We start from the raw sequence: 27,803 nt of genomic DNA, 5'->3' as shown, positions 1-27,803 counted from the left end.
GCGTACTATTGGAAACTTTGATTTTATTTTATTACTGGTTATCGACCTAAATTTTATTTATTTCCCTCGAAAGAATTTTTCTTTCAATATTTTGGAAATGTTCGGGTTCTCCTTTGGGAAAATTACCTTAGGAACCGTACCGCAGACCATCACCCCCCCCCCCATATTTAGTCGCCAATGTCGAGTTAACAGACCAGCAATGACCATACGCTTTGCTGCTGCAGTACTTTGTCTTTTGCCTGTGCGGTTGTTGCTCCACTAGGTAACATGACCCTTTACGATCGTTTTTTTATGGCAGTTTGAAATTTTATAGAAGGGTTTTGGTTCAACCGGTGCTGCTGAGCTTCCTTGGCTAGTCTATGAGTCTATGTGCATGTTCGATATCGCTGTTTCTTTATTCGTACTTCCTGAAAAGGACTTACTTAATCACGTACTGTACATGATCTCAGGTTAGGCCAATGAAATGGAGCAGCTTGGTTATCAGAAAGGCGGCCATCTCTTTGCGTTCGTAGTCTTTATATCTTTTACGGGAAGCTCCTAAAATACCGTGGCAAATTTTACGAGGGAAATTGTCTTTTCAATTAATTTCTTTTCATAAATACCGCCTCTAGTGTCCTGTTTTTAAGTCTGCACAAAATACAGTAAAATGTCGCTTTGTGTGAGGTCATACTTGGGGATCATGGAATCTGTGGGCATGCCCGGTAGTTAAAGTTCCTATGTTTTGTTTGGCATCATGAGGTTATTTATAGGACGTGTCCTTCCATTAGCCCAGGATGCAGCGGAACATCTAAAGAAACGCATACTGTTGTAAAAACAAATAAATCCGAAAGGAGTAAACAGATTTTTAGGGTAGCAGTAGAAAAGTATGGAAAACAAATACGCTTTGACGAATTTGTTTACTTTGTCGTTAACTTTCTTACGCGTAAAGAGGTACTTAACGTTCATATCGTTTTCGATCTTTTCTTCCGTTTATGTCTAAAGAAATCATAATTCAACTCGAAACAGTTCTTCACACCTGTTATTTTTTCATATGACTGGTTTTCTAGTTCGAATACGTTTAATGTAGACACAAAATTACCCGTGAACCAATCCCGGACACGACTAGAGAATCAAATGAATGTTAAAAATCCGGAGAAAATGTCTGGGACAACACTAAATATCAACACCGAGCTCATCGTGCTGTCGTCCATAGGAGTGGTATATAATGCCTTGAGTTATTTTCTTTTTCCACGCGTAACTTGGATGACTTAGGTACTTTTCTATAAGACTTTCTGACTGTCCGGCTAGATTCTAAGCAATATTCGTAAACTACGAATATTCTTTGATTACTACTACAGGTGATTGTAGTTAATTACTTAACATCTGGCTGGTTGGTCTTTATTAAACTTATAAACGACAAAATATAAATTTGGTCAATAAAGGAACAACTTTTAATATTTTCGTTTAACATAACTGAAAATATTTATAATGATGTTAGTTGTATGCAAGATGACCTAACCTTCACCGATTGGCCGCCTCTTTTAGAAGAAAAACATGAATGTTAATAGTTAATAGATTATAATTTTTAAAATTAAATTAGCAAATATATCCAAAATAGAAAATGAATCAAAAGACGCAATTTGATCCTTTCTTAATCTCCTCAGAGAAATCTTTTGCTCATCTAGCCTCGTAGCGGCCACCTTTTTCCTATACGACTGACGTATTTTTAATAATTTTTACTCTTAAAACGCCTTCAGTTACTCCTCCAATCCTATCCCAACCTTAAAAAAGCAACAAACGTCATTCTATTCTATAAGGATCATTCTGAACCAAAACAAACCAACCTTATAACCTCTTACAGAACCATCAGACTTTTGATGGTGTTGATAATCGGTAAGTTTAAAGAAAAATTACTGTTAATCCTGTGTAACGAACTTGTTGCCAAGGTTGCCACTCGACTCCTCATCGCGGTGTAGGCACCATTGCCACTATCTTCGAGCTGAAGCAGTATTGCCATGGTGTCTTCCTGAACACATCGCCGGTATTTTACTTAGTAAAGGACTCGGGGCGTCTGCAAAAGCCAGTGGACATACACCTTATACTCAAATCATATCTTAAATTCCAAAACTTGTTCATTTACCCAATGGTCGCTGGTGTCCCGCAGGGTAGCGTACTCGCACCCCTCCTTTACACAATTTACACATATCACCGGTATTTTACTTAGTAAAGGACTCGGGGCTTCTGTGAAAGCCAGTTGACATACACCTTATACTCAAATAATATCTTAAATTCCAAAACTTGTTGTTCATTTACCCAATTGTCGCTGGTGTCCCGCAGGGTAACGTACTCGCACCCCTCCTTTACACAATTTACACATATCACCGGTATTTTACTTAGTAAAGGACTCAGGGCTTCTGTGAAAACCAGTAGACATACACCTTATACTCAAATAATATCTTAAATTCCAAAACTTGTTCATTTACCCAATGGTCGCTGGTGTCCCGCAGGGTAGCGTACTCGCACCCCTCCTTTACACAATTTACACGGTTGATCTACTCACCCTGACACTTTCACTTTTAACTTTGCCGATGACAAATCACCAATTGTATACAAATAAACAAAATATTTATTTCAAAAACTGGGACTGCAAATTTCTTATTATTGCTATTATTAATGCCTCTATTTTTGCCTCCTGCCTCTCTAAATTAGTGTTGACGACTGGCGTAAAAACAGCGAATTTCCTGAAATTGTCTAACTATAATTTTAATACATAAGCTAATATTATTTACGCATCCTAGGTTTCAACTGTACTGGAGGGAGCTTATAACAGTGTCACGGACCACTTGGACGAAATTTGGAAAATTTCGATACCCGAAGATTGGTTTGGACCTTCGTTGGAAAGTGTCGCAAAAACGAGTAAAGTTTTGTCGTTATTTCATTTTAAAAACTGGCGTAAATGACCAAGAATGCAATTTAAAAAAAATGAAACGTGGATATGTAACCTAACCGTAACACTAACGCTATCTAACCTAACCCAAATTCATGTATTCAGTCCAAAAACATATTTATGCTAAAACTGATCGTTTATCAGCAAGCTCAGTAGCTCTTTAACTAGAACAATTTCTCAGTTTTAAAATAGTGCAAAACTTTTATAACAATTAAAGTAATAATACATTTTATTTTGCAGTTATGGCGATCATTGTAATTGCTCGAAGCGTAACACTCCACGTATACGTCGGTTCATATATACTTATGATGTACCCAATATTTATGGTAAGGCTTACCTGTACCGATATTACAATATAAGTTTTATTTTAATAATAATCTGCCTAGGATTGATTTTAATAAATTTGACCCACAAGTCAGTCACCTCTCATGACTGACTTTTTCATGAGACCTTCCTCCACCTCCTCTCACCATCTACCTACTTTACCTACTAAGTTGCCTACTACCTACTAACTTCTGACATATTCAGATACGGTTAAATAATGAATCATTGCGTTATCACCTAACCGACTTCAGATCACCATATATTACAGCCAATGGTAATGGTTTAATTTGTGAGATTTCCTCCTGGTGTCTGCGGATTTTTGGTCTTTTCCGATCGTTTCGATCTGCCTATCATCGCTGTTTTGATCTATCAGACGGGTATCGACTTCTAGCCATCGTCAATGTAATGTCTAAGTCAAACAAAATTCAAAATTACCTTATGTTTTAATAAAAATAGAATAAAACGCGATTAATATGCGATAGACTTTTATTGATCTGCGATTTCATGTTAATTTACTATTTCTTGTCCGTCGTTGTTGTGGGTCTGCTCAAAACAGAATGTGCCCTGCACTGATGTAGATACAGAACTTTGTATCCGGACAGCCCAAAATTGCTAAAGGAACCCACAACAGTCGCGCAACAGTAGTCTCAAAGTAGCCCTAGTTACACAACCTAACGGGTAAATATCAAACATCAACTACAATTTGGTCGATTGTCTCTACTGATCATCGCGGTGTCGATCTATCAGGCGCATTCGGCATTTCCATCTTCAGTGGTGGACTGTGATTTTTGTGAAGACAAGTCTCTCTTTTAAGGTCGTGAAGGGTGTGGTTAGTGTGTCGGTTCTATCTTTGATGTAATGTATGTTAATTTATGTGTTTATGAGTTTCTTAGTGTTAAATGTGTTTTGCACTAGTCCTTCAAAGACCCTGTCTTCTTTCTATTCATCCCTTTCCCCTGCTTCCATTCTCTATCTTTTTATTCCCACTTTCATTCATACCTTCCTCCTCCTCTAACCATCTACCTACTTTACCTACTAAAAGGAAGGCAAAAAGGAGGGAAAATTCAAAAGGTGTGGTTGTGATGGGAGGTTGGTGTCCGAGAGGATCGAGGTCACGATAGCTCAAGTGGTAGAGCAGCGGCGTATCAAGCCGAAGATCGTGGGTTCGAATCCCGCTCGTGCCATTGACTTTTTTATCTCAACTGAAAACCTTAATTAATACGGACCACGAAATTAATGAATTTACCTACTAAGTTACCTACTACCTACTAACCTCGGTCTACCTACTTTCCTCCTTACGGTCACTTTCTACAAATTTGCTCACGGTCTCTGTATATCCATTCTTTTAATAATCCAGCCAGTCGAGCCTTTTACCATTAATTTCCGTCACTAAGTCTGACGAGTACCCCTATTTGTTCTCATGTTCCCGACCTTGTTTTTCCGCTTGGACCAAATATTCTTCTCAATTATTATTCAGAAATCGTGAGATGCGGTCTTGTGTGATGTAGGTTTCAGAAAAACATTTTATTTATCGTGCCAACGTTTCGATCTTTATTGAGATCATCTTCAGGGCTCAAAGTGTTTGTCGTCTGCGTAATTGTGCCATTCTTGCGTGTCGTGTTGAGAGTGCCGTACGACACGCAAGAATGGCACAATTACGCAGAAGACAAACACTTTGAGCTCTGAAGATGATCTCAATAAAGATCGAAACGTTGGCACGATAAAGAAAATGTTTTACTGAAACCTACATCACACCAGACCGCATCTCACGATTTCTGAATAATTACCGATTAACGGTCACTAATCACCGCACATCCTTCTCAATACTTTTCCAAATTCTAGACATGTCGAAGACGCTCTGGTTATAAGTAACCATTTTTCGCTCGCGCACAAAACCAAAACATATTTTTTTAAATTCAGTTTTATAAAAATCCAGAGGTTATGACCTCGTGAAATGGACGCTTACCATAAATCGATTCAACGCTGAGACAGTTGCTAGCTGCAGCTATTCTCTCTTTTATTTCAATTTTTACCTTTAACTGCTTCATGAATCTGGTGTTCAAATACTTAAATGTGTTCACATTTTCAAACTTTTTTCCATTTATTTCAAAAATTTCCAACCGACATATTCTGTCATCAAACCTTGAAGCATATATTTAGTTTTCTCATAATTTACTCTTTACCCCACAGACTTAGCCATTCTTTTTAGTTGCTCCTCTCTTCTAATGTCTTAATAGTCCTTGCTACTAAAACCACATCATCGCATAAGCCATTTATTGTCTGGATCGATTTAAAATCGTATTCTGGTTAATTTCAATGTTCCGCATTACTCTTTCTAAGCTAAGGTTGAACAGTATAGTTGACAAAACATCACCCTGTCCGAGCCCTCTATTTATGACTTTGTTCGTACCACACTTCGTAGCAGTCTTTAATTTACTTACCAGATGCGTTTCGTTAGTGTTAAATGTGTTGTGTTTGTATATTTTCAAGTAAACTATTGGACAAAATAAACATCACCCTTAAATGTTAATGTATTTAGTTTCTGAATGAATGTTTATTCATATTTTGCATACTAAAAATAGGTTTGATTGTAAAAATAAGGAATTTTAAAAAAATATTTATTACTTAATTCTAAAAAATTCAAAAATAAATAAAAATATAAAAAACTTTTTTGACCCCTTTAATATAGAATATTTACACCTCTGGCATGAAGCACGTCGCCTTTGTATTTCAAGGAAAAGATTTCTGATAAAATCCTGACGCATTCTCTCCAGTTCATCAAGAATATCAAGAATAGCCATTTCCAACTCTTCTAGGGTGTTAGGACCTGGATTTCACTGTCGTACCCGTCGCTTAAGTTTGGTAAGAACACGTGTTCTTTTGGGTTCAAATCTGGATTTCGAGTTGGCCACACCAAGCACTCAATGCCTCATTCAAGTAATCCACAATACGCGCTATACTGGGACTGGCATTACCCGGCATTAGAAAGGATCTCGCCTATGTCGGGGTAAATGGCAGTACATGTTCAATGTCTTGCAAGTACCTCGGTGAAGTTAGAGATCTTCCTCGCATAACCAATTCGGTGCGGGCGTCCAAAGAAATGCCACCCCACAGCGTCAATGACCCACCTTGTAATGCCTCCTGAGGAACCGTACAGCATGGGGCTATATTTCTTCCGAGCGCCTCTATATCAAATTCGTCATCTTAAGACTGAAACCAGCCTCATCTATAAAAAGAACTCGTCCCCAGTCTTCCAATGACCAATCCACGTGATTCCGTGTGAATTGAATCCTGGCCATTTTTAAGCTGTGGTAAGGATTCCATGAACTCGGTTATTTTCATTGAGCCTTCTTCTTACAATCCTGGAGGAAATCGAAATATTTCGGACTTCTTATCAGATTTCTGCCTGATGACGGATGATTGTCTGTAGACCTAGGTCGACCCTGTCCCGGCCTTGTAGTTTTTCCAAGCCCTGTTTTTCTGCAACGCCGAAGAACTCTTGCTATTATTATAGTGTGATTTTCTCTCAGTCTCATAGCTTCTTCGCGCTGGCTCTAACTTCCCTTGAATGTGTAGAGATTAGTGACCGTTAATCGATAGTTATTCAGATATCGTGAGATGCGGTCGGGTGTGATATAGGTTTCAGAAAAACATTTTCTTTATCGTGTCAACGTTTCGATCTTTATTGAGATCATCTTCAGTGCTCAAAGTGTTTGTCTTCTGTGTAATTGTGCCATCCTTGCGTGTCCTGCGGGCACTTTCAACACGACACGCAAGGATGGCACAATTACACAGAAGACAAACACTTTGAGCCCTGAAGATGATCTCAATAAAGATCGAAACGTGCCACGATAAAGAAAATGTTTTTCTGAAACCTACATCACACCCGACCGCATCTCACGATATCTGAATAACTTCCCTTGAATAATGTCATGACCCTAACACTGAAGCCATTGAAAGAGGTTTAAGGATAAGATCAAAGGAAATCAACAAAGGAAAAAGATCGACTGATTAACGGAGTACATTTCTTCACAAGGACATGAGTCTTGAACATTACGGACATGTGCTGAAGATTACAGTTTTGTTTACAAGTTATTCAAAATGCTTCAGTAATAAATTAATCTCAGTTAATATTGTATTGACGAACGTCCTTTTCGTAACTTTGATATCATATACTTTTCTGCAAGATGAGCACAAATGTATTTCCAAAAGGCAAACGTGTGACTGGACGTTGTCTTTCCACGTTTGGGTTATTATCCACGCATTTTTCGCTTGTTAAGTTGTCAATAGACTTTAACCTTATCTCGTTTTAAGGGAGAATTGTCTTTTAAATTGACCTATTCCAGGGTGCATGGGGTTAAGGTTCTTGTCCCACTGACCTTCACTATTGAATGACGCCTCTGGGCGTCTCCTTTATACTTTATCCCTTGTGCTAGTAAAATCATTAACTATGACTAACGAATATAATTTTTTTTCTGCTTTTTGATATTTGAATATATCATTGTGTTTATTGAGTGTATTGATTGTAAAATAACAATTTTGTTTGACTTAAAATAATTGTTTTGATGTTGTGTCCTAGTATGACAAAATCAATAGGCCAACTAACAAAATCATATGAGTAAATAAACTATATTTTACATACAAATTTAACAAGCAATGATTATACAAGTCATTATCATCAAATTATCTGATTTATAATGCCAAAGCGAAAGATTGTTTGTAACCAGCAAAAATTCTTATCGCAGCAGTTTTGACACCTGTTCTATATTTGAGAGGAAGAGTTAAATTTGTTATCGTTCCGATGCCGCAACTCCCTGAAGTATTGTCACCCCATGCCATGATAATACCTTTTTCAATTATGACAAGAGTATGAGCAAATCCTATGGCAACCTTGTTCACAATGAATTCTTCTCTGAACTGAAACGGAAAATATTCCAACCCCGTGCCACTTACGAATTGCTTCTGGTTGTTGTCGCCCCACTGAAATATTTGGCCTTTACTGAAAAACACTGCTGAATGTCGCCAGCCGCATCGGATTTTTGTTTTCCTGTCGATTGGAACTGGAAATGTCAGTTCCACAGGCAGTGGGTTCATTATTTTATCCGGTTCGATTCCAAGCTGCCCCCAATTGTTTGATCCCCATGTAAATATTCTGTTGTTTTCTGTTATAAGAAGACCATGGAATTGCCCACAAGTGATTGATCTCACAGGCATGTCGAATTGCATCGGTTTTACTTTCCAAAATTTTTCACTACATTCTCGACCAAGTTGGCCCATTCTTCCATCACCAAATGTCAGCACCTGTAGAAAGAGTTTAGTTAATAGTTTTCTTTAATGATATGGTTTTCTAAGAAGTATTAATATTAATAAGTTATTAACGATAAAAAACCGTACAGATTTTAAAGATTATCCAACTTCTAAAAGGTACATGACGAAAAATTGCACTGTACACTGCAACTATGTAAACTTTGATTTTTTAAATTTAAAAAAATTAAAAGGAATAATTGAAATATATTCATTAAAGACTGCAAAACGAAAATATTAATTTTGAAAATACCTAACAAGATCTGGTTCTGGTTCTTTCATGAATCATTATGATGGAAATTGAAATATATTTGCATATCTAAATGTTAAATATTAAAACTATTTTTTTTAAATAAAAATATTAAGGTTGAATGCTAAGAGTAAACCATCAAATTAAACTAATAAAGAAAAATGTTTTTTAAAAAGCACCTCTCCTTCATTAGTAAGAATGATGACAAAGTTATTTCCAACAGCTATTTTCTTGACATCATCATAGATTTCAACTGGTATTCTGCATGTGAGAAACTTATTTGGGTCAAGTGAAAGCTTGCCCAGAGCATTGGAACCCCAACCTATAAGTGTTCCATTATCTGTAATCGCATAAATCACTTCATAGCCTACTGCCATATCACGGATGCAATAATCGTCTAAGTTATCTAGCAGGGTGAATTTCCTCACTATCAAAGGATTCGCTCCCAATTGGGCCACGTTGTTCAATCCTGTACCATAGACAATTCCATTTTTGAGCACCATGAATGTGTTATACGTCCCGGTGTAGATTCCCTTAATTTCATCTGCTTTGAGATCTAAACTTTTGAGATCCACCTGCTCGGGCACTGAAAAGTACGGCTCCTCAGAATCGAGTCCGAGTTGTCCAAAATTATTATTTCCCCATGCCCATAATGTCTTAGGAGCTGTCAGACGATGCATTTTTAGCAGATCGAGTATGTACGATGTGGTTTAAGACCGCTAAATGGATTAAATGATATTTATAATGTAACAAATTATCTATTGATTTTCATCATATGCTTTTTTTTTAATTTACAATTTACATTTCCTCCAACAGTTATGTTTCACACTTTTTAGACATTCAAATGTTTCACGTAAACATGGAAAAATCAAGAAATTGAAGAAAAGTTGTTCTTTAAGAAAAAAATTTCAACTTTTTCAAATCCATTTTTAGTCACATCTACTTTCAAGAGAAGAAAATTTTTTTTCAAATCAACTGTAATAAAATAACAACTAAAAATGACATGAAAAAGGTACACATTTATGCGTTGTAACACCTTTCTGACATGCCATTCTAAGAATATTTTCTACACGAATATTTGAAAATGAGTATTAAATTATTCTTTACTGGTATACTGTACTTCACATAACCTCATTTAACAGATGCTCTAAAACAGATATTGTTATTTTCTATTTAACATGTTATATTTCTCAGTTTAAAATATTTCCCCAAAAATTTGTTGAATTCCTTCTTGCCTAATCGATTTAACAATAATGTCTACTATAAACGACAGTTTGAGTAAAATGGATGAGATACTTATAAACTTTCAAAGCTGCACTGGAATTGAAGATGCGACTAAAGCCATTCAATTATTGGAACAGAACGACTGGAACCTAGAAGTGGCTTTGAAAAATTATTTTCCAGAATCTTCTCAGAACGATGAAAGAAGCGGTCATGGAAATACTAGAGAATGTGCATTTTGTGATGGAATCACCGTCGATTCCATTCCATCTGGCAGCGGTTCTAATCAGATTGATGTTCAAGTTCATTATCATGAAAATGAAGTTGCCAACTTTTGTGTTTTGGATTCCATCAAATTGAGCCAATTAAAATCGTTGATCTCTTCAGTAACTAGATACACTCCCCAGGAACAGATCCTCAGTGGCTGGTCTTCGGAACCTGAAAGTGATGATAAAACGTTAGCCGAGTTGGGCTCAACAAATAGAATACACTTATTTCTGATTACCAGACCTATTAACACACATTTATACAATGATGATGGCTTGGAAAAACAGCTTTTAACATTTGCCAATCTATCTAAAAGCCAAGACAGTGAACTGGGAATTAGAAAACTAAAAATATTGGATGAAACAAGTAACAGAGATTATATTTTAATTGTTTATGTTGAAACAACAGTTTTAACTGTGAAACATTATATAAGTTTCATAACTGGCATACCTACTGGAAATCAAGTTTGGACGGGATGGCCAATTGAATCCATCGATGACACTTCTTGGATCGGAATCGTGCTACCAAACATTTTTTACAACTGTTTAAAAGTTCGACCTCGTGAATGTTTCGATTCATTAGACACCGACAGCTCCCGAGAAAGTTATGAAGATGCTTCAGACAGTTTTAATACAGACGATGAGATCTTTTCAAGCGATATCACCCAAGAAAAAATAATACCCATTATTCCCAAAAATGTAGAAGATGAAACAGTAGGGTCTGTACATTTCATCGATGGTTTCATGCAGAGATACGGTCAAACTGCACCTAATTTTTTTCCAGGGTCGTTGGAAATGGCAATGGCAGAATCATGCATGAAACCAGCCAAAGACAGGAGAACATTGGCTGTTTATTTGCACCACGATGGCAGCCCTCTGTCAAAAACATTTTGTAAAGATATTTTGTGCTCTGAGATTGTTTTACATTCTTTTGAACATTACACTTTGTTTTGGGGTTGGGATTTAACAGATGAATCCAACAAAAATATGTTTTTGGCTTCGTCAATGAAAAGTCTCGGCCCAAGTATAACTGAAACAGTTCGTAACATGACTGTTACTGTTTTACCGGTTTTACTGATAGTTTCCAAATGTCATTCTGTAGTAAAGCTCAGTGAAGTGATTTACGGTGCAACGGATTTGAACAAATTTGTTGATGTGATGATGCAAATCGTTAGCAAAACCAGACAGATGCAGGAGAGTGAACTTAAAAACGAAGAACAAAGAGCAATAAGAGAAAGAGAGATGGCCGAACAAGATCTTGCATTTCAAGAATCACTTTTCAAAGACAAAGCGAAGGCAGAAGCAATAAAGCAGAAACTGTTGATGGAAAGTCAAGAAGAAGAAAGGAAAAGGCAAAAGATCGAAGAAGACACTGAAAAAAAGAACAAAGAACAAAGCAACGCTCTTGCAAAAATTTCACCTGAACCCACAGAAGATTGTAAAGAAATTGTAACAATGAAATTTAGAACCCCTTCAGGTGACACATTTCATAGACGGTTCTTGTTGACAGAAAATGTTGAAGTTGTCTTTAATTATCTTCTTTCAAAAGGGTATCGACTCGGAGAGTATAAAATCATGATGAGCTGGCCAAAACGTGAAATTACATTGTCGGAGGAATCAAAAACCCTAAAAGATCTCAATTTGCATTTTCAAGAAGTGATAAACATAGAAGAACGTTAAAAAAAAAAAAAGAAACAATGGGGCTATGGGTGTTTTCTATAAAACAAATAAACATTTTGTAATGATATAACACAAGGATTGTGTGAACTTCAATTTTGATATGATAAACAAATTTAGACAAAATGTTAGCTGATTATATTTATTTTAATGTAACTTGCCATATGATACATTGTACCGTTTGCTAAAAAAAAAATTATTTAAAGTTATGAAAATAAAACTAAAATAAATAAAATTTATAATTATAAAAGTAAAGTTGCAATAAAAAAAGTACAGTTTATATTCACACAACCGTACGTTCTAATATTTATGCTAGCCTTAACTTGCTACGACTTGCTAAATGGCAAATCCATTATTATTTTTCATATTACAATAACAAATGTATTTTATTACTTAATAATACATAAAAGAATTATAAATACTAATCAGCATGAACATAAAGTTTGTCTACCAATATTACGTATTGTTCATAATAAACTGACAATAATTATAACAAACAGAAATTGTATGTTTTTAAAAACATACTATAAGGAAAAAAGGTTCACAAATAAAAATATTCTATTCTGATTATTTATCCAACCTGGAGAATTTTGAAGGGTTGTTTCTTTTTAAATTAACACCACTTTCAACAAATCCAACTTTCTTATATTTTTATAGAAGAAGTCGGCTGCATTGATGGTATTTTGGATATTTCTTGCTGCCTTGAGAAGTATATTTCTCAATTTAACGTCAACATTTTTGGGTTTCCTCATTTGTGCTTTTTGCAGTAGTACAAGAGCAACATGTTTTGAATTTGCTGTGGTCAAAGGAGTAGAACTAGGTAAATTCAAAATAAAGTTAACACATTATTATAAAATAAGTGAATTTATTAATTATAAAACACATTAACCTGTGAGTGGTTGCTATTTTAACATTAATATTGTTGGTCACTCATAAAATTCACTCTCGCAGCTCTTTTCTTTATTAATGTTAAATTTTTTACCTTTTTAGGTTGTAATATTATTGTTTAGTATTTATATTGGATTTCACCTAATTTTATTTTTTTATCTTTGTGGTTAATTATTCTTTTTCAAATATAATCATAGCTTCAAAAAACCTTCAACAATTCACTCTTGAAACTTCATTCTTCCCTTTGTAATGAAAAATAGCCCAAAATAGTACTCATGATTTCCTTTCTTTCCCTATATTGTCGTAATTTATCTTTTATTTTTACTAAGTGGCCCAACCATACTTGTTCAAAGCAATTTATACCCCAATGAAATATATTTAAAAGAAAATTAAGAAAATTTTTGAACAAAGGTAATAGGAAGAAACACAAGTACCAATCCTTGAGAAAATAATTAAAATAGTACGAAATAAAGATTTTGATTGAGAAAATTTCATATAACAGACACTCCCAGGTTAACTACAAGAAATAATGATTAATAAACATTGACAAACGTCTATTATGATTTGTCCAAAATAACATCAACATTTATTTTTAATTACCTCCGGCAGGTTGTTCTGTTTATCTATGGTTGACAGTCGGTGGATATTATATTAAATTAAGGGATTATAATTCACCCAGATACCATGAAGAACAGGTACAAAGTATGGCATATAAGACTGTGCAGTAATTACAGATTTAACTTTTCAGTCTTCTGGGGACCCATCATACAGAAGTCTTGAATATCCGAATCCGCCTCCAAGGGATTTTATAGAATGGTTATCATCCCAAGGGATTAACAAGTATGAGTGTTATATTATATCTAAAAGACTTTTCTAAAACGGTGATATTTCAGATATGGACGTGACCGGGCAGAACTGATAAAAAAAATTTTGGCCATGTCAAAACTAGAACTTAAGGATTTTCATGACAGATTGAGAAATATGATGTCAAGAACTTCGATGCAGACAGTCGGAGTGGATCCACGTGAAGATCCTTATCCAAGGATGTAATTATTAATTGGCATAATGTTTTGTATAAAATAGATTTTAATTTATCTATAATCACTGGTTAGTCTGGGGAGATCCAACACTCATAAAAAAAATTCTTTAAAGGTCACATCGCCTTTTGATGAGGTTCTTTTTCAACTGAACCTGGCTATTATCAGTCGTGCACTTCTGCTTAAATAGAATGATGTTCTCGTAAGTTCACATGTAGAACATCCCAATCCCTAAGGATCAAGACAAGATACCTCACTTACCCCTTCCAAAGGGAGGGCGAGCATTAAGCACCTGACTGTGCACTGCTATTGCTAGAATTGGTCATTCTATCACCCCTGAGTGGAATGCTAACAACCCCTAGGGGAGCCTAGATGTTCAGTAAAGTGATAAACAGAGCAACCTAAACATCAGCATCAAACCATAAGTACCTTCCAGAAATCTTACAACTAAATCACTAAGAATCCAAACCAATAGCAATATATGAGCTTGAAAGTTGCTTAAGGTCGTAGTTCAGTCGGTCATGTTCTGTCCCCATCATTTCAGACAGGAACTGGTTCATCGCGCACCAGCTTTTTCGTTCAAAAGTGATTTCTTTCGCCCATATAGAAATCCAGCTTGTGCTTTAAAGAGTGTGCCATGCCCTCTGGCTGCACCATTATTTTTCAAATGGACATCTCCCTTGTACCGAAGGGTTGGGATGGGTTTCAAGAGTAAAGAAGGATAAAGAATGAAAAGAACAGTTTTTCCACCATTTAATCTCCATGTTTTGCTAAGGAAACCGGATCCCTCCTGGTGGTTAAAAGTATGCCCATGAATATGAAGCTCACCTTTTCAAGTTGCCCCCATACCCTGGATTACACCTGTTTACCCTGTTTCATCATCATCAGCATTATATATTCAGGGAAGAGGCTATCGGCATTTCTGGCTTCATGTCGTCCATGAAATCGATGGTTCTAGCTTTTCATAAGTTCACCCCTTACGGTTGTGCCCACTCCCTAGCCTTTCCAGTCCGTATTTGCTACTTATCATAGGATAAACAGGTGTGTCACCTCTTTCTGCTTGTTAAACAGTGTAAGGGCAATTCACTCATCATTCCTCACCACCATCTGTGGGATATAATAAGCGTCATCATAACACTCACGCTTGCAGAGACCCAATGCACTTGGTGTCAGTGGTTGAACTGCCAAGAAGATGGTTAAATGGCACAGACCAACCCAGTATATTCAGAGCAAGATAATCTGTAAAGATCAAATTATAGTTCCATTACTCCACAGACCATATAAAGAACTCTCATGATTTATTATATTAGTAATATATTCTGTACAGAGAAACAAATCAAAGTTATTAATAAAACTATCACCCTATTTTTTTTCTCCATTAAAATAATTGAACTGCAAGTTTTTATTCAAATTGATGTCTATAATTTTTGTTTCAAACTGGCACTTCATTAATTTCTCAGATTTATTTATAAGATTTGAGCAAAATCTATTCGTTTTATTTTCAGTCAGGAACAAGTATCTGCCAATCATAGCAGAATGCATGATGACGAAGAATGTTTTCCTATTAAAAATAAACATAAGATGCCATCTTCGGTTAATGTGCAAATCAAAAGTTTTGACGTAGATCGAACGCAGTATATCCAGGGAAAAAACGTAGAATATACCAATAGTCAAGATGCATTATCGAATCAAAAGAAAATCCACAGAACTCGCTCTGGCATGTATGATGACGATAGTCCTAAACAAGGGCGCTCGAAACCACCGAAATACGTTTGTAAAGAGAAACGTTCGGATTTAGTCCCACAGTATGTATACAAATATATAAATTAAAAATAAAAAGTTAAATTGATTGTTATATCTTACAGAAGTCCTACACATTCCATTAAAATGGCTGATGACAAACAAACTACAGAAACAATAAATCAAAGGCAAATGGATGGCAGCTTCATTTCAGTGCAAGTAACAGTGATGCCTTGTGGAGGACCCAACGAAATATGGTATGACAAATAAAATTGCATTTAAAAATAGTTTCATCTTATTTTATATTTTAACTGCAGCATTCCTCAAGAGCAACAAGGAAGTACATCAAATCCGTAAGTAATTTATATATATTTTTATTGGTCATTTAACTCTAAATAAAAAATAAATTTTCACATATAAGCCATCAATTTAATGCTGAATGGTTTCATAAAGCAATTGTATCGTTTGTTAATCTTCTCCATTACCTTTGTTTAAGTGATTTCGGTTTCAATTTTGATATCTCTATCTTTTTAAAGCTCCCCCACATCTACAGTGATGCGAGAAAATTAACCTTTAGTTCTTTGTTTGAGATGATACGAATTCGGAGCCCTTCCCTATCTCCAAGAGTTGGGTGGTCTTGGATCAATCCTTTACAGAATCCCCCTGGTGTTTTTTTGTTTTTGGTTTTTCCGTGTGGTTCCCATGAGTATGAGAGATCTAAACGTTTGCACCAGAGGAGCCCTCTCTTTGGAGTAAAATTTATCTTACTTTTTATCTGGTACCCATGAAGCTCTGTTATTTACACAATAACCCCTAATCATCCATCGACATCAGTTACATTATACCTTGTAATGAGGCTGGATTGTGGGATGTTAGGGTAGGAGGAAGGGTGAGTTGTGTAAGGTTTAGGAAGGAACATGTACAGCTCCTGACCCTCCATACTCTTCTGACCATCTGTTTGTTTAAGCTTTAAGAAGGTGAAAAGTTGGGTATTAAAGGCTATTAGAGACACACAATACCCCGCAAATACAATAGAGCAGCAAGTTTGCATGATTTTCTCGTTCTGTATTGACCTATAACAACATTTCCTGTAATTATTCTTTTTCTCTGTTTTGGTTGAGATGGAAAAGTTAGTGTCACGAGTGCAATTTGAACCCATGACCTTCGGCTAGTAGCCGCTGCTTTAACCACTTGAGCTATCATGACTTTGACCCGCTCGGACACCAACTCCACATCTCAACCCACAACCTTTCGAATTTTGCCTCTTTCTGCTATTTTTCAATTGGGGTTCGAATCCCATTCTTGATACTAAATTTTTTATCTCAATCAAAACCTTATATAAAAAGAATTTTTTAAATAATTATTATGGCCAATTATGACTACTAAACTATGGATTAATATTTCCAGTAATATTATCACTATCACATCCACTTAAGTTCAGATCACTCAAATTGCAAATTTTAAAACTTCCAATGCTAGTTCCTCATCAAGATTAATCAATCCTCCTTCATGCAAGATATGTAAAATATTATATATACACATATCACCTTACTTCTGCATGCCATAAAATACATAAAATAAAAAAATTACAGATTACAATGATAAATTCAGATGCATGGTATATTTTTCATAACAACTATCAAAGTAAAAGTTGGTTTTCTCTTGGCCTAGTTTTTATGATAGGCTCTGGTACGAGTATTGTAAGGAAATAAAAATGGATCTAACCATCCCTAATAATATAATTTTAAACAGGAATAATGCAAATGTAATTGAGATGAAAATTTGCCAAATATAATAAAATTTGGGGTGTAGATGAGAGTTGTTTCACAGATAGCCACTGCTGGCTGGAGTAAGTGATACAAATGGCATGGAGATCTTTTTCTGCCAGAGCTCAATTCATAATTTGTAAGAGAAAAGGGAGCATCCAGCTAATGAAACGGTTTATTTTTTTTATTTTTTTTATTTTTTTATTTTTGGAGATATTTCACTTTTTTTCATGTTGAACAAACAACCCTTCAGCAACTTATTTTCTCACTTTAGGACCAGGCCAGACACAAACTGATTCGTAGAGCCAGTTGTGTCTGAGATGGTCGAAAGAGAGGAAAATGAACTTTATAAAAGCATAGATACTCTGATAAAAATCCCATTAAACAGAAAATCAAGCCTATTTTCATAAAATATCAACAAAGAAACTTCTAAAACATTCTTTCTTTAGAATATACAAATATTCTTGAGACAATATTTTACTGTTCATTTGTTTTTATAGTAATGTCTGTTTTTGTTTTCATGTTTTGTACTTTATTTCATTCAGTGTGTATCATAATTTCTCCTGTTTACTATGAAAGGTTCTTTATTTTTTATGTGCTCTTTGTATGATTTTTTTCCCATAAGAATCACATTTTGAAGTTTTTTCGGAGGATCTACGGAAGTGGTCAAAAACCGAAAGGAAGTTTTTTCTGTGTTGACCTCTTCCGTAGATCCTCCGAAAAAACTTCATGTTTCCAGCAGGTCAATAACCCAGCTAATTGTTACAATCACATTTTGTTTTATTGAAGTGTTTTACTCTTTCTGTGTTAATACAATTAAGTAGTAATTTTTGATGGGGTACGAGTCTACCCAGGCATTTAACCCCTCGGGACTTGGTCGCCCGCCCTGCGTAATATATATACTACAATATTTTATCAATTTTTTGAAGTTTTTCTAACATTATTGTATAAATGGAAGGGAACATTGAGTAGTAAATTAATTACAAAAATCTGTTTTTGAAAAATAACTAATATAGAATTTTAGATACTCAGTTCCTGGTGATGTTAATCGTCCACAAATATGCCAATGTGCAATGAAACCACTGTAAGTTTTAATAGTAATGAAAATCATGATGTGAATTATAATTTTTTAAATGCAAATCTACAGAGGTAAAGAGAAATCAGCGATTCCTGCCATACAGAGTGCACAAGCGAATAAACTACCTTCTGTCACTATGAGCAGACTTAGTGAACATCCATTGCCGTCAAAGTTGATTAAACAGTTAGATGAAACCACTGAAGCTGCCACTCATGAACCTAGCAAAACAAGAGAAAGTTATGGTACACTTAATCCATTAGCTAGGCAGGGTAAACTTGAACAAATTAAATCAGAAGAATCGGTTACTTATGATGCCGAGAAAACGGCAGAAAAACGTTTTCCTTCAGATTCGTATCAACCTCCAAAACCAAATGCTTCAACACATTCGCAACACACAACAAATAAACTCAGTACTATGAAGCTAAAAGGGGAGAGTATGGAAACTAAGCATTCTGCACTCAATTTCACAGATGAGTTGGCCCATAAGGATTTAAAACAAAGGTAATTGTTTAGCCTAACTCTTGAAATTGTATTTTTAGAACTGTAATCTTTATCTGAATATTTTGTCTTTACAGTGTAGGTGGCTTCTGAACTTGACCAACCATTTTTTTTTCAAAATATTTTCTAGACTGCATCTATCATATCAATATTTTGAAAATGGTTGTTCATGAAGCTACCTATATCATATTTAATATTTTAAAAAATCAAAAACTTTAAATTGAAATAATATTTCCTGAACAACAAAAAATCATTACTTTGAGTTATTTTATTGTTAAAGGTTTTATCACAATGTTTTTAATGCCTGTGTTAGTTCAAAAACAAATCAATTTATCGCTTTTCTAAAAGAAAAAAACAGATGAGCAGAAAGATAAATATCACTTAGTTCTTCTATACTAGACTTAGTAACTATTTGAAATATATGTACATATACATCAATTACTTTTAAGGGATGAAACTGACCAAACGGCGGAAGAAGAGAAACGTCAACAGGAAAAATTGTTTGCGTTTAATTATTTCCAGTAATTTAAGTGTTCAACCGGTAATTAATATTTTATCCTAGAAAACGGTCGCAAAGTGAACCAGGCATGTCACATAGTGCTCGGAGCAGTCGTAGACTTCAATATGAAGACATCATTGATACGAGGTATATTTTTTAAATATTACATTTTATATGATTTTGCATAAATCTGTGGTATTTTTAAGAGGCTCACGTTCTCAGAAACCCAACATTGTTTCGCTAGAGGAGTGGGAACAAGTATGGTAATTTTTTTTTTCTAAACATGCCGAATTTTTACGTACAAAATAAAACACACTCAAACTGTCGAACTAACAAATCTATATAAATTCCAGTGAAGATTTCAAAAAACGTATCTCTGAGCAAAAAGAGGAAGGAGAGAACATACTGAAAGGAAGTTCACCCCAGTCCATAGATAGAAACAAAAGAATGTAATTTTCATTTTAGTTATGATCATTTTAAAACATTAAGACATATTTATGCCATGTTAAAAAGCATTTTTTCAAATATGTTATCATTATCTAATTTTATACTTTAGTTAATTTTTTTATATATTTAAAAACAGGCATAAAAGAAGGCAGAATCGTGCAGATCCAGACATCAGAGAAAATGATAAATCTAAAGAAATGTACAATAAGTAGAAAATCGTGATATCGTTATTATTACAAAGATATTTTCATAGCATATAATGCATTTTAGAAATAACATTCAACCGAATAAAAGTAGTTATCAATCAGCAATGTCAATGCAGAAAAATCATTCAGATGATTTGGATACAATTTTTAAGTCAGAGTAAGTTATTAGTTTAATAAGCGATCGTAAAATGTATTTTTATTAACATACACATTGTTCTTTTGTGTTTATTTTATATCAACACCTTAAATATTAACATGAAAGTTCAAATCAAAATGATTATTAGTTATTTCTTTCATTAGAAGAAACGTCAGCTTATCGAGTCCTCCAAGACTGCCAGTTATCCCCACTAAAATCACACAAAAAAAAGGCACTATGACAGATGAAGAATGGTTAAGAGTATAGTAAGTAAATAATAATTTATCTAAGTAATACACTAGCAATGATATTTTTTATATTTTTAGTTTTTTTAAATAATTTTATCGATAAGATTAAGTTTTGAATTATTTTTAGTCAGGAATTTCTCCATGGAAGCTATGAAAGGCCAGCGGATCAATTAGCAAATGCATCAGACTTGTATTTTGAAGATTTATACCCAGTTGAAAGTTATGAAAAACAGTTATTAGAAGATATGAAGTGATTAGATATTTACTGAAAATTAAATCCACAACTTATAGACCTAGAATGAGTAATTTCTCATTTCAGTAAAAGAAATGATAAGAATGATAAAGACAAGAGTTCCGGTGGAAAAAGCAAATCCTACACTGCAGCCCATGCATTAACCAAATTTGAGTAAGTTATAATATGTCATAAAGTATAAACGGTGTGGTTATGTAATTACTTTGTGTTATAAGATACTGGGCTTAAAATATAAAATATAACATCAAATGCCTTGGAAGTTGCCGGGGAGCTTGTCTGGAATTATATTTATACTCATACTGACATCAATATGATGAGTGATTTTAATTCAAAGTTAGTATGTGTTCTTGAAACTGTAGCTGCCATTAAACATTTATAATTAAAAACAGAATTCTCCATTTTGGTTCTCTCCTGCTATTTTAAATCAAGCAAACTTAGGGTTCTTGATTACAGTAAGTGGAGATGTTTGTGTGATGCTGATTTTGCATTGCGCCAATTCTTGTGCGTATCCTGATTGTAATCTACTTTTCTTGTTCTTTTAATTCTTTAAATTTACCCTTATTCCAATCTAATCTGTTCTGGGAGGGCAATTTTTCTTTCAAAAATGTTATAGCAGGTGATATTATTAAAGTATTCAATTCTGTCTCTTCTTGGGCCATTATGAAATTCCACATACAATAATAAAAAGTCTCTCTCTATTGATTCTTCATCACTTGTTTCACTTTTTTGCCAAAACCTTTTACAGTTTCCCTGATTGTTGGAATGCATTAGAAGTTCCTTTGCCAAAGACTAACAACCACTCTAAGTGACTTTAGACCAACTAGTATCCTGCCTGGTCTGAGAAAGGTTTTGAGATTTTTTTTTAATTGACAAATTTTGGAGTACTTTGATTCAAAGAACCTTCTGTGTGATTTTTAATTGAGATTGGAGTTTACTTTTATTATTTATTATTATTTGTTTATTTTATTTTATTTTTTTACATGCTACGCAAATGTAAACATATAATTAAGATACATATATTTAACTTTTTATTTAATTTTTAAAACAAGATTAAGTACATTACATATTGTTAACATCCTAAAGGAGTTCCACAGGGCTCTGTACTTGGCCTCCTCTTATTTTCATTATTCATTAATGTTCTGCCTCAAATACTCCAGTACTCCAAGTAACACCTTTTTGCAGATGACTTGCAAATTTTTCAGCTAGTGAGTTCTATTAATGTTAAGAATGGTGTTAGTCATATGAATGATGACATTTAAAATATTTTACACCTTATGAAATTTCCCTTGGCTTATATGCTAGCACTTTTTCTCATTTTCACACATTTCCTCGATTAAGATTCCCTTTCAGCCAGTCGCTTGATGCTGTAGCAAGTCACCAGCTTAACGACGCTTTTAACTCAGTTATGTATTGCCCACTTTGATCATATATCTTGAGAATCTGTCGAATTTGTTATTTGGGATTCATATAACAAATTATTACATATTGTTTTGCTTATTTTCAAAATTCTCACCAATTCTTCTGCCCATTATTTGCGGTCATTATTCTCACAAAGCTATTTAAAAGGGCTTTGCCAACTGAGTTTCATTTCTCATCAATCACGACCCTTTAATCTTTCCTTCAAAGTGGCTGGGGTGACAGTCTGGAATTCATTTCTGTCATGTAAAAATGGGTGGGTTATCAATGGTTCATGAGTGCTCCAAAGAATCACTTTGCACTCAATATATTTTACTATATATATTTTATTATTATAATGTCTATATTTATTTTTACTCAAGTATTACATTTTATAATATAGTTTGCTCTATTTTCATTTCACTTGTTCATTATTTTTATTGTAATATAAAAACGTCTACCAAGTGGGTGGGCAGTACAGCTTCCTCATATTTTGGGCATATATGTTAATCTGTATGGAATAAAATTCATAGGGGATCATTTAGAAAGCAATTTGCACAATCCCTGAAAATTGTTTAAGAAAATGACAACTGGTTTTCGAGAAACTGGGTACACGATTTTACTTGTGCATGTTAGGCAATAACATTGATCCTATTGGGATGAAATTCGTAGGGGAACCATCTAGAAACCAACCCATAATCTCTGAAAATATAAAAATTGGCCTCATGGTTTCGGAGTTTTCCCGGTTACAAGGAATTGACCGCAGGCAGGCATGGAACCAAATTTGTTCAGAAAGGTCTGAAATAGAAAATGCAAGTGGAAATTTGAATTTTGGAGAACAAAAATTTTTTCAACTTCCTACATGAATTATTATTATTCACCTTCGATAGTTCGGAAGCAAAAATATGTACAGATTTTTTATGTTAATTGCAATATTTTTTTTTATACTCTGCAAGTCTTTTTGTATTCTTCTTAAATAAATAAAAATATATTGTTATTCTTAGTAAACGGTTGAAAACCACAACTTCACAATCATCGTACTGTGATCTTCAATTTCTAACTGATTTGTTGTTGTCTGAAAAAGATGATGATGATGGAAAAGCATTTGCCCAGTGGGCTCCTATCTATCTGGATTTATTAAGGTATACAATTTAAACATTTAATATATCATAATTTAAAAAAACATTAAAAATATTTTTTTCTCTGTAGACAATTACAAAGATATTCTGTAATCATCTACTTTCATTATTTTTTCTTTATTGGAATCCCATACTTTTTTTTAACACTTATTTTTACAAAATGAAAATAACATAATTTCATCTTGTTTTTTTAGCAACAAGCCAGATACATATTCAGATGATACTTCCAGTTTATCTACAACAAAAAGTTCTACAAAATTATGTTTACCTGAATCCTCTTCTCAGATGGCGAAAGATAAATGGCTTTCAAGATAGTAAACACTCTTCTACGAGTACATCGTTACAATTAGTACAAACTAAATTATTTTTCAGTTCTCAATTGTTAAAAGAAAACGATATAAATTCTGACATCCAAAAAGAAATGGAAGAAGAAACAGGTTTGAGGATGAGCACAGAATCGTTAGCAACCACTTTAGACATGGTCACGAGTGTAGGTTCATCATCAGCAACATCCTATCAAGAATTGGATAATGCCAGGTTGTTGTTTTTTAAGAATTGAACAATAATAATATAATAAGGTTAAGGTTAAAATAGTTGGCTACTTTAGGATTTTAGTTGATCTATTATCTATTGAGCAATAATATATTCAATGATGTGTGTATCTTACATATATCAGTAGTGAATGCATTTTTGCTCATATATGGGAATGTATGGCTTTTCAGAATTTTACTGTTCCATTTGGAGTTTTAGAGATTTTCCTCTTTTGCCCTTAAACGTTGTTCTAATAAGTTCCAAGAATCTACTGCTGGTTTACCTAAGAAATATTGGCTCTTTTTTTTAAAATAATTCTTCTCCAGGGTCTGGTATCAAGCTCTACATGCTCAACAATGGCTGCCCTAGGTATCACAGCCTTTTTCTAACTACAGGGCAGTTGCATATGATAAACTCTGTGGTTCATGTCTACTCTAGAAATAGTCAAAATCGGTCATTTGTTAATAGTCTCATTTTTTTAAGATTCCCTTATGACCTTAGACCCACCGTATTAGGCTAGTTCCAGTTTTTTTAGGTTATTCAGGCAGTTACAGACTTGTGAGTTCATTTCATCAGTTTGAGAGTCATCAGAGCTCATTACAGATTACTGATTTATATAAACTCAAATTTGCACACGGTTGCAATAATTTTCCCATTCAAACTCTCACTCACTCTTAAATACATTCATTCACTGAGTTGCCCTTCTCTGGCATAGGAAAGCACACTAAATGAGCATTTCAATCAGAAGGATAAAAAGAAAATGAGAGAACAATGGAACTCACTCCAGACCCCCAACTTCCTTTTTTTCTTTTTTAGAAGTCTTGTTTTTAGATGTTTCATCGGTTCCAGAAATCCTTACCCATAAATCGTTTTGCAGAAAATTGTCATTCTTCTAAATAGGTAACTCAAGTTTTCTGGAGTGGTGTTTATCGCAATCGGGTGACGTGAAAATGTCATGTAAAATTCTCATTTCGCTAACTTTAATAAAAATTAAAATCTTTCAATAAATTAGTCTATATGTAAGGTATTCGTAGAGATAAAAAAGTCAGTGTCACGAGCGGGATTCGAACCCACGACCTTCCACTAAATACGCCACTGCTCTACCACTTGAGCTATCATGACTTCGATCCACTCGGACACTAACTTCCCATCTCAACCCACCCTTTTGAATTTGCTCTCCTTTTAGCCATTTTTCATGGGGGGAAAAATTAAAATATTAAACCCATACTAATGCAAAAAATTCTTAAAAATGCAGTCTGGTGTGATGTAGGTTTCAGAAAAACATTTTCTTTATCGTGCCAACGTTTCGATCTTTATTGAGATCATCTTCAGGGCTCAAAGTGTTTGTTTTCTGCGTAATTGCTAATGCTCACCACACACAAAAAAAGATTTACAAAGGGTATTTTTTATGTCAAAAAATGAACGAAAAGTTATTTCTGGAATCGATGAAACATAAAAAATCTAGACTTCATAATGAAAATGTTTTGAAAAAAGATTATTCAGAAATCGTGAGATGCGGTCTGGTGTGATGTAGGTTTCAGAAAAACATTTTCTTTATCGTGCCAATGTTTTGATCTTTATTGAGATCATCTTCAGGGCTCAAAGTTTTTGTTTTCTGCGTAATGTAAACTTCATAATGAAAATGTTTAAAAAAAAAAGATTTATCAAAATTGGACCAAAAATAGGGAAGCTGTGGGACACCCTGTATACAGTAAATCCAAGAACTGGAACAGGGGATCCAGATAATCGCTGTGGTTCAAAAGCACGATTCTCGTATCAGGTGGCATTCCTACACACTCTCTATATGGAGCCAAGGAATCACACCCTTTAATTAGGTGGAAACATCAAGCACACATTCTCTGCATGTCAGACATATACACAGGCTTTGAATAGTAAGCGTTCATGTGTGAACCTCATATGGCCTATACTTATTCAGGTAAGGATGACCCTTCTTATACAAGTTAGGTTCTTTGAGGGGTCACCAATCGTCTCTTGATAAGTGAGAGTTTCTCTGCTGATTGTGCCCACCAATGCTGCCCTTCCTTTTAATCGTGTTTTTTATTGTATTTTTACTGTCAGGAGGCCGGAACGAAGTGGTTAAGTTCAGAGGTTGGGATGTCCTCGCCTTAGCCGCTTTTTCTGTTTTTTCGTTACTCCATACCTAAGTGGTTGAGTGGTTGGGTGTCCAACTCATACATGCCATGCTAGCTGACGAATCCCGGCATATCGCATGGATTTTTAATTGTGACAAATATAGAGAAACTATTGTAAAGTGGTTTGACCCCTCATATATGACTTTCAATTAAGCTATGACTTCCGATTAAGCTCTCCTGTGAAAGGCCTGAGAACAGTTATGAGGCTCTTTTTTTGGCTAGAACCCGCCTTAGCATTAGGCTAGTTGTACATCCCAATTTTTTCAGTTTATTCAGGCACTTTCAAACAAGTTTTATTCATCAGTATTATTAATTTTGCATCCTTGAGATGTTTGTTATTTATTTCATCTGTAAATGTTTCCATGGTTAGCAATTTGGTTTGAAAAATGGTTGTGGTTTAGCTGAGGTGGAACTATTTGAGGTTAATTTAAAAGGTATACTTTTGCTAATATAGAATATAAAGAATAAATTGTATTTAGCTTATATTATGATCAATTTAAAGTTTTTAATTTAAAAAGTATAATTTGACTTTATTGTGTGTACAGATCACTGTCTGTATTAGAATCTTCTAGTTCTTCACATGTGTAAGTTGTAAATTGTATTATGTATGTGGTATATTATTTAATCACAAGGTATTATTTCTAGACTTGATCAAAAGGAGCTTGAGAAAAAAATATACTCTGATTCGATGAATGAACTGCTGACTATAGCATCTTTAGAATCTCTTTTAGATAATGAAACCGACAGTGTAAGCGTTGATGACTGTGAATCCCGCTAACGCAATTTTAATAAACAAGTTGTTCTGTTGTATATTTTTGACAATCTTTATTCTATAATTAACAGTTTAAATTGAATTAATCTTTATTTCCATTCCTTTATTGTAACTGTTACAAGTGGTCGATTTCAAGAAATAAATACATTCGACCCATGCTCCATATCAACTCGGAGTGGTTGACAATGGATAACTTCTTCTATAATAAATTGAATTTTAAAAAAAAAGTAAAATCGTTTTGTTCCTGATTGAAGCTAATCCCCAGCACTGAACATGGCAACAAACTGAAAACGTGTCTGACAGATCAAAATGACCTTAAATGATCAAACTGCAAGGTTCACATAACACAATTGTCTCGAACTATCATGGGCCACCTTTTTATCCCTCTGTCTTTCAGACCATCAGTGTAATAAAATATTTCATCTTTATGTTTTGCTTTAATTATTACAAATTACTGCATAAATTATTTATTATTTTTAATTTTACCTATATAGATTTTTGTACCTTCATGTATGCAATATGTGTTATTTATTAGAATGAATGTATTTATTTGCATGAATGGTGTGGCTTAGCTCCAATTACCCTGAGGACGATTGAGTACTCTGAAATAGTGTGAATGTAATTTATTAGCGTGAATGGCCTCACCCTGAGAAAAATCATACCCTGGGATAGAGTGAATGCTAACCAGGCTATTATATTTTATTTATTATGTTCTCTATGTATGTTTGTTATTTGTTATGCTATCTACAATTGAGAAGGCCTTTATTGCTAGTTACTCAGCAATAACATAAAGAAAAGAGAGAGTTGGTTGCCATTATATCATACATTATAAATTAGAAAAGAATTGAGGGCTGGCGATGATCAATGTAGTTTGCCGGCTCTAAAAATAAAAACTTCGGGTAAATTTATTTAGAAGGTGAAGTAATGTCAGCTTTGCCAAACTTAAACAAGCTCCTTAGCCAAAATTCAATTAATATATTTAAAAACTGTCTTAATTTTTGCATAGAATCTTAAACCAAATGCAAAAACGATTGTATTTAAATCCAATA

At 34.2% G+C, this 27,803-nt stretch overlaps 3 protein-coding genes across 5 annotated transcripts; 2 read left to right on the top strand and 1 right to left on the bottom strand.

Moving 5' to 3' along the window:
• The first annotated feature begins 162 nt into the window (after positions 1-162).
• LOC106673864 lies at positions 163-26,790 on the top strand. 3 transcript variants are annotated; one of them, XM_014406223.2, is made up of 27 exons: positions 163-1,197; positions 2,778-2,895; positions 3,167-3,252; positions 12,626-12,788; positions 13,466-13,551; positions 13,605-13,696; positions 13,750-13,902; positions 15,399-15,698; positions 15,759-15,890; positions 15,951-15,986; positions 18,424-18,483; positions 18,547-18,746; positions 18,807-18,978; positions 19,425-19,475; positions 19,538-19,621; positions 19,681-19,737; positions 19,828-19,923; positions 20,058-20,120; positions 20,192-20,284; positions 20,428-20,529; positions 20,639-20,761; positions 20,831-20,917; positions 23,164-23,301; positions 23,493-23,612; positions 23,671-23,835; positions 26,528-26,566; positions 26,628-26,790. In XM_014406223.2, exons 1-27 carry the CDS (start codon positions 1,114-1,116, stop codon positions 26,758-26,760), a joined length of 3,033 nt encoding a protein of 1,010 aa, XP_014261709.1. In that variant the 5' UTR covers positions 163-1,113; the 3' UTR covers positions 26,761-26,790. The 3 variants fall into 3 exon arrangements, with proteins under 3 accessions (XP_014261709.1, XP_024081273.1, XP_014261707.1); XM_014406221.2 differs by having other exon boundaries at positions 844-1,197; positions 18,547-18,978; XM_024225505.1 differs by lacking the exon at positions 19,425-19,475 and having other exon boundaries at positions 18,547-18,978.
• Positions 7,928-9,576, bottom strand: LOC106673866 (RCC1 and BTB domain-containing protein 1-like). Its single transcript, XM_014406226.1, has 2 exons — positions 8,984-9,576; positions 7,928-8,551 (listed from the first exon to the last, which is right to left on the bottom strand). The coding sequence occupies exons 1-2, from the start codon at positions 9,482-9,484 to the stop codon at positions 7,943-7,945; spliced, it is 1,110 nt and encodes a 369-aa protein (XP_014261712.1). The 5' UTR covers positions 9,485-9,576; the 3' UTR covers positions 7,928-7,942.
• On the top strand, positions 9,972-12,064 carry LOC106673865 (FAS-associated factor 1-like). Its single transcript, XM_014406225.2, has one exon. The coding sequence runs from the start codon at positions 10,058-10,060 to the stop codon at positions 11,969-11,971; it is 1,914 nt and encodes a 637-aa protein (XP_014261711.1). The 5' UTR covers positions 9,972-10,057; the 3' UTR covers positions 11,972-12,064.
• Positions 26,791-27,803: the final 1,013 nt, after the last annotated feature.

This window comes from Cimex lectularius, unplaced genomic scaffold, assembly GCF_000648675.2.
Source record: "Cimex lectularius strain Harlan isolate CLEC.00 unplaced genomic scaffold, Clec_2.1 scaffold6, whole genome shotgun sequence".
In the NCBI taxonomy this organism is placed as follows: Eukaryota; Metazoa; Arthropoda; class Insecta; order Hemiptera; family Cimicidae; genus Cimex; species Cimex lectularius.
Note: the sequence above shows the minus strand (reverse complement) of the source record. Positions and strands in the feature narration are given on the sequence as shown.

Bases quoted from the DNA above. Each gene is read 5' to 3' on its own strand.
- LOC106673866 (XM_014406226.1), bottom strand. From the start codon at position 9,484: ATGCATCGTCTGACAGCTCCTAAGACATTATGGGCATGGGGAAATAAT. The intron at 8,552-8,983 runs GTGCTTTTTAAA...CTCTTTCTACAG, and splicing joins TTCTTACTAATGAAGGAGAG to GTGCTGACATTTGGTGATGG.
- LOC106673865 (XM_014406225.2), top strand. From the start codon at position 10,058: ATGTCTACTATAAACGACAGTTTGAGTAAAATGGATGAGATACTTATA.
- LOC106673864 (XM_014406221.2), top strand. From the start codon at position 1,114: ATGAATGTTAAAAATCCGGAGAAAATGTCTGGGACAACACTAAATATC. The intron at 15,987-18,423 runs GTAAGTAATTTA...ATAGAATTTTAG, and splicing joins CAAGGAAGTACATCAAATCC to ATACTCAGTTCCTGGTGATG. The intron at 18,979-19,424 runs GTAATTGTTTAG...ATTACTTTTAAG, and splicing joins CATAAGGATTTAAAACAAAG to GGATGAAACTGACCAAACGG.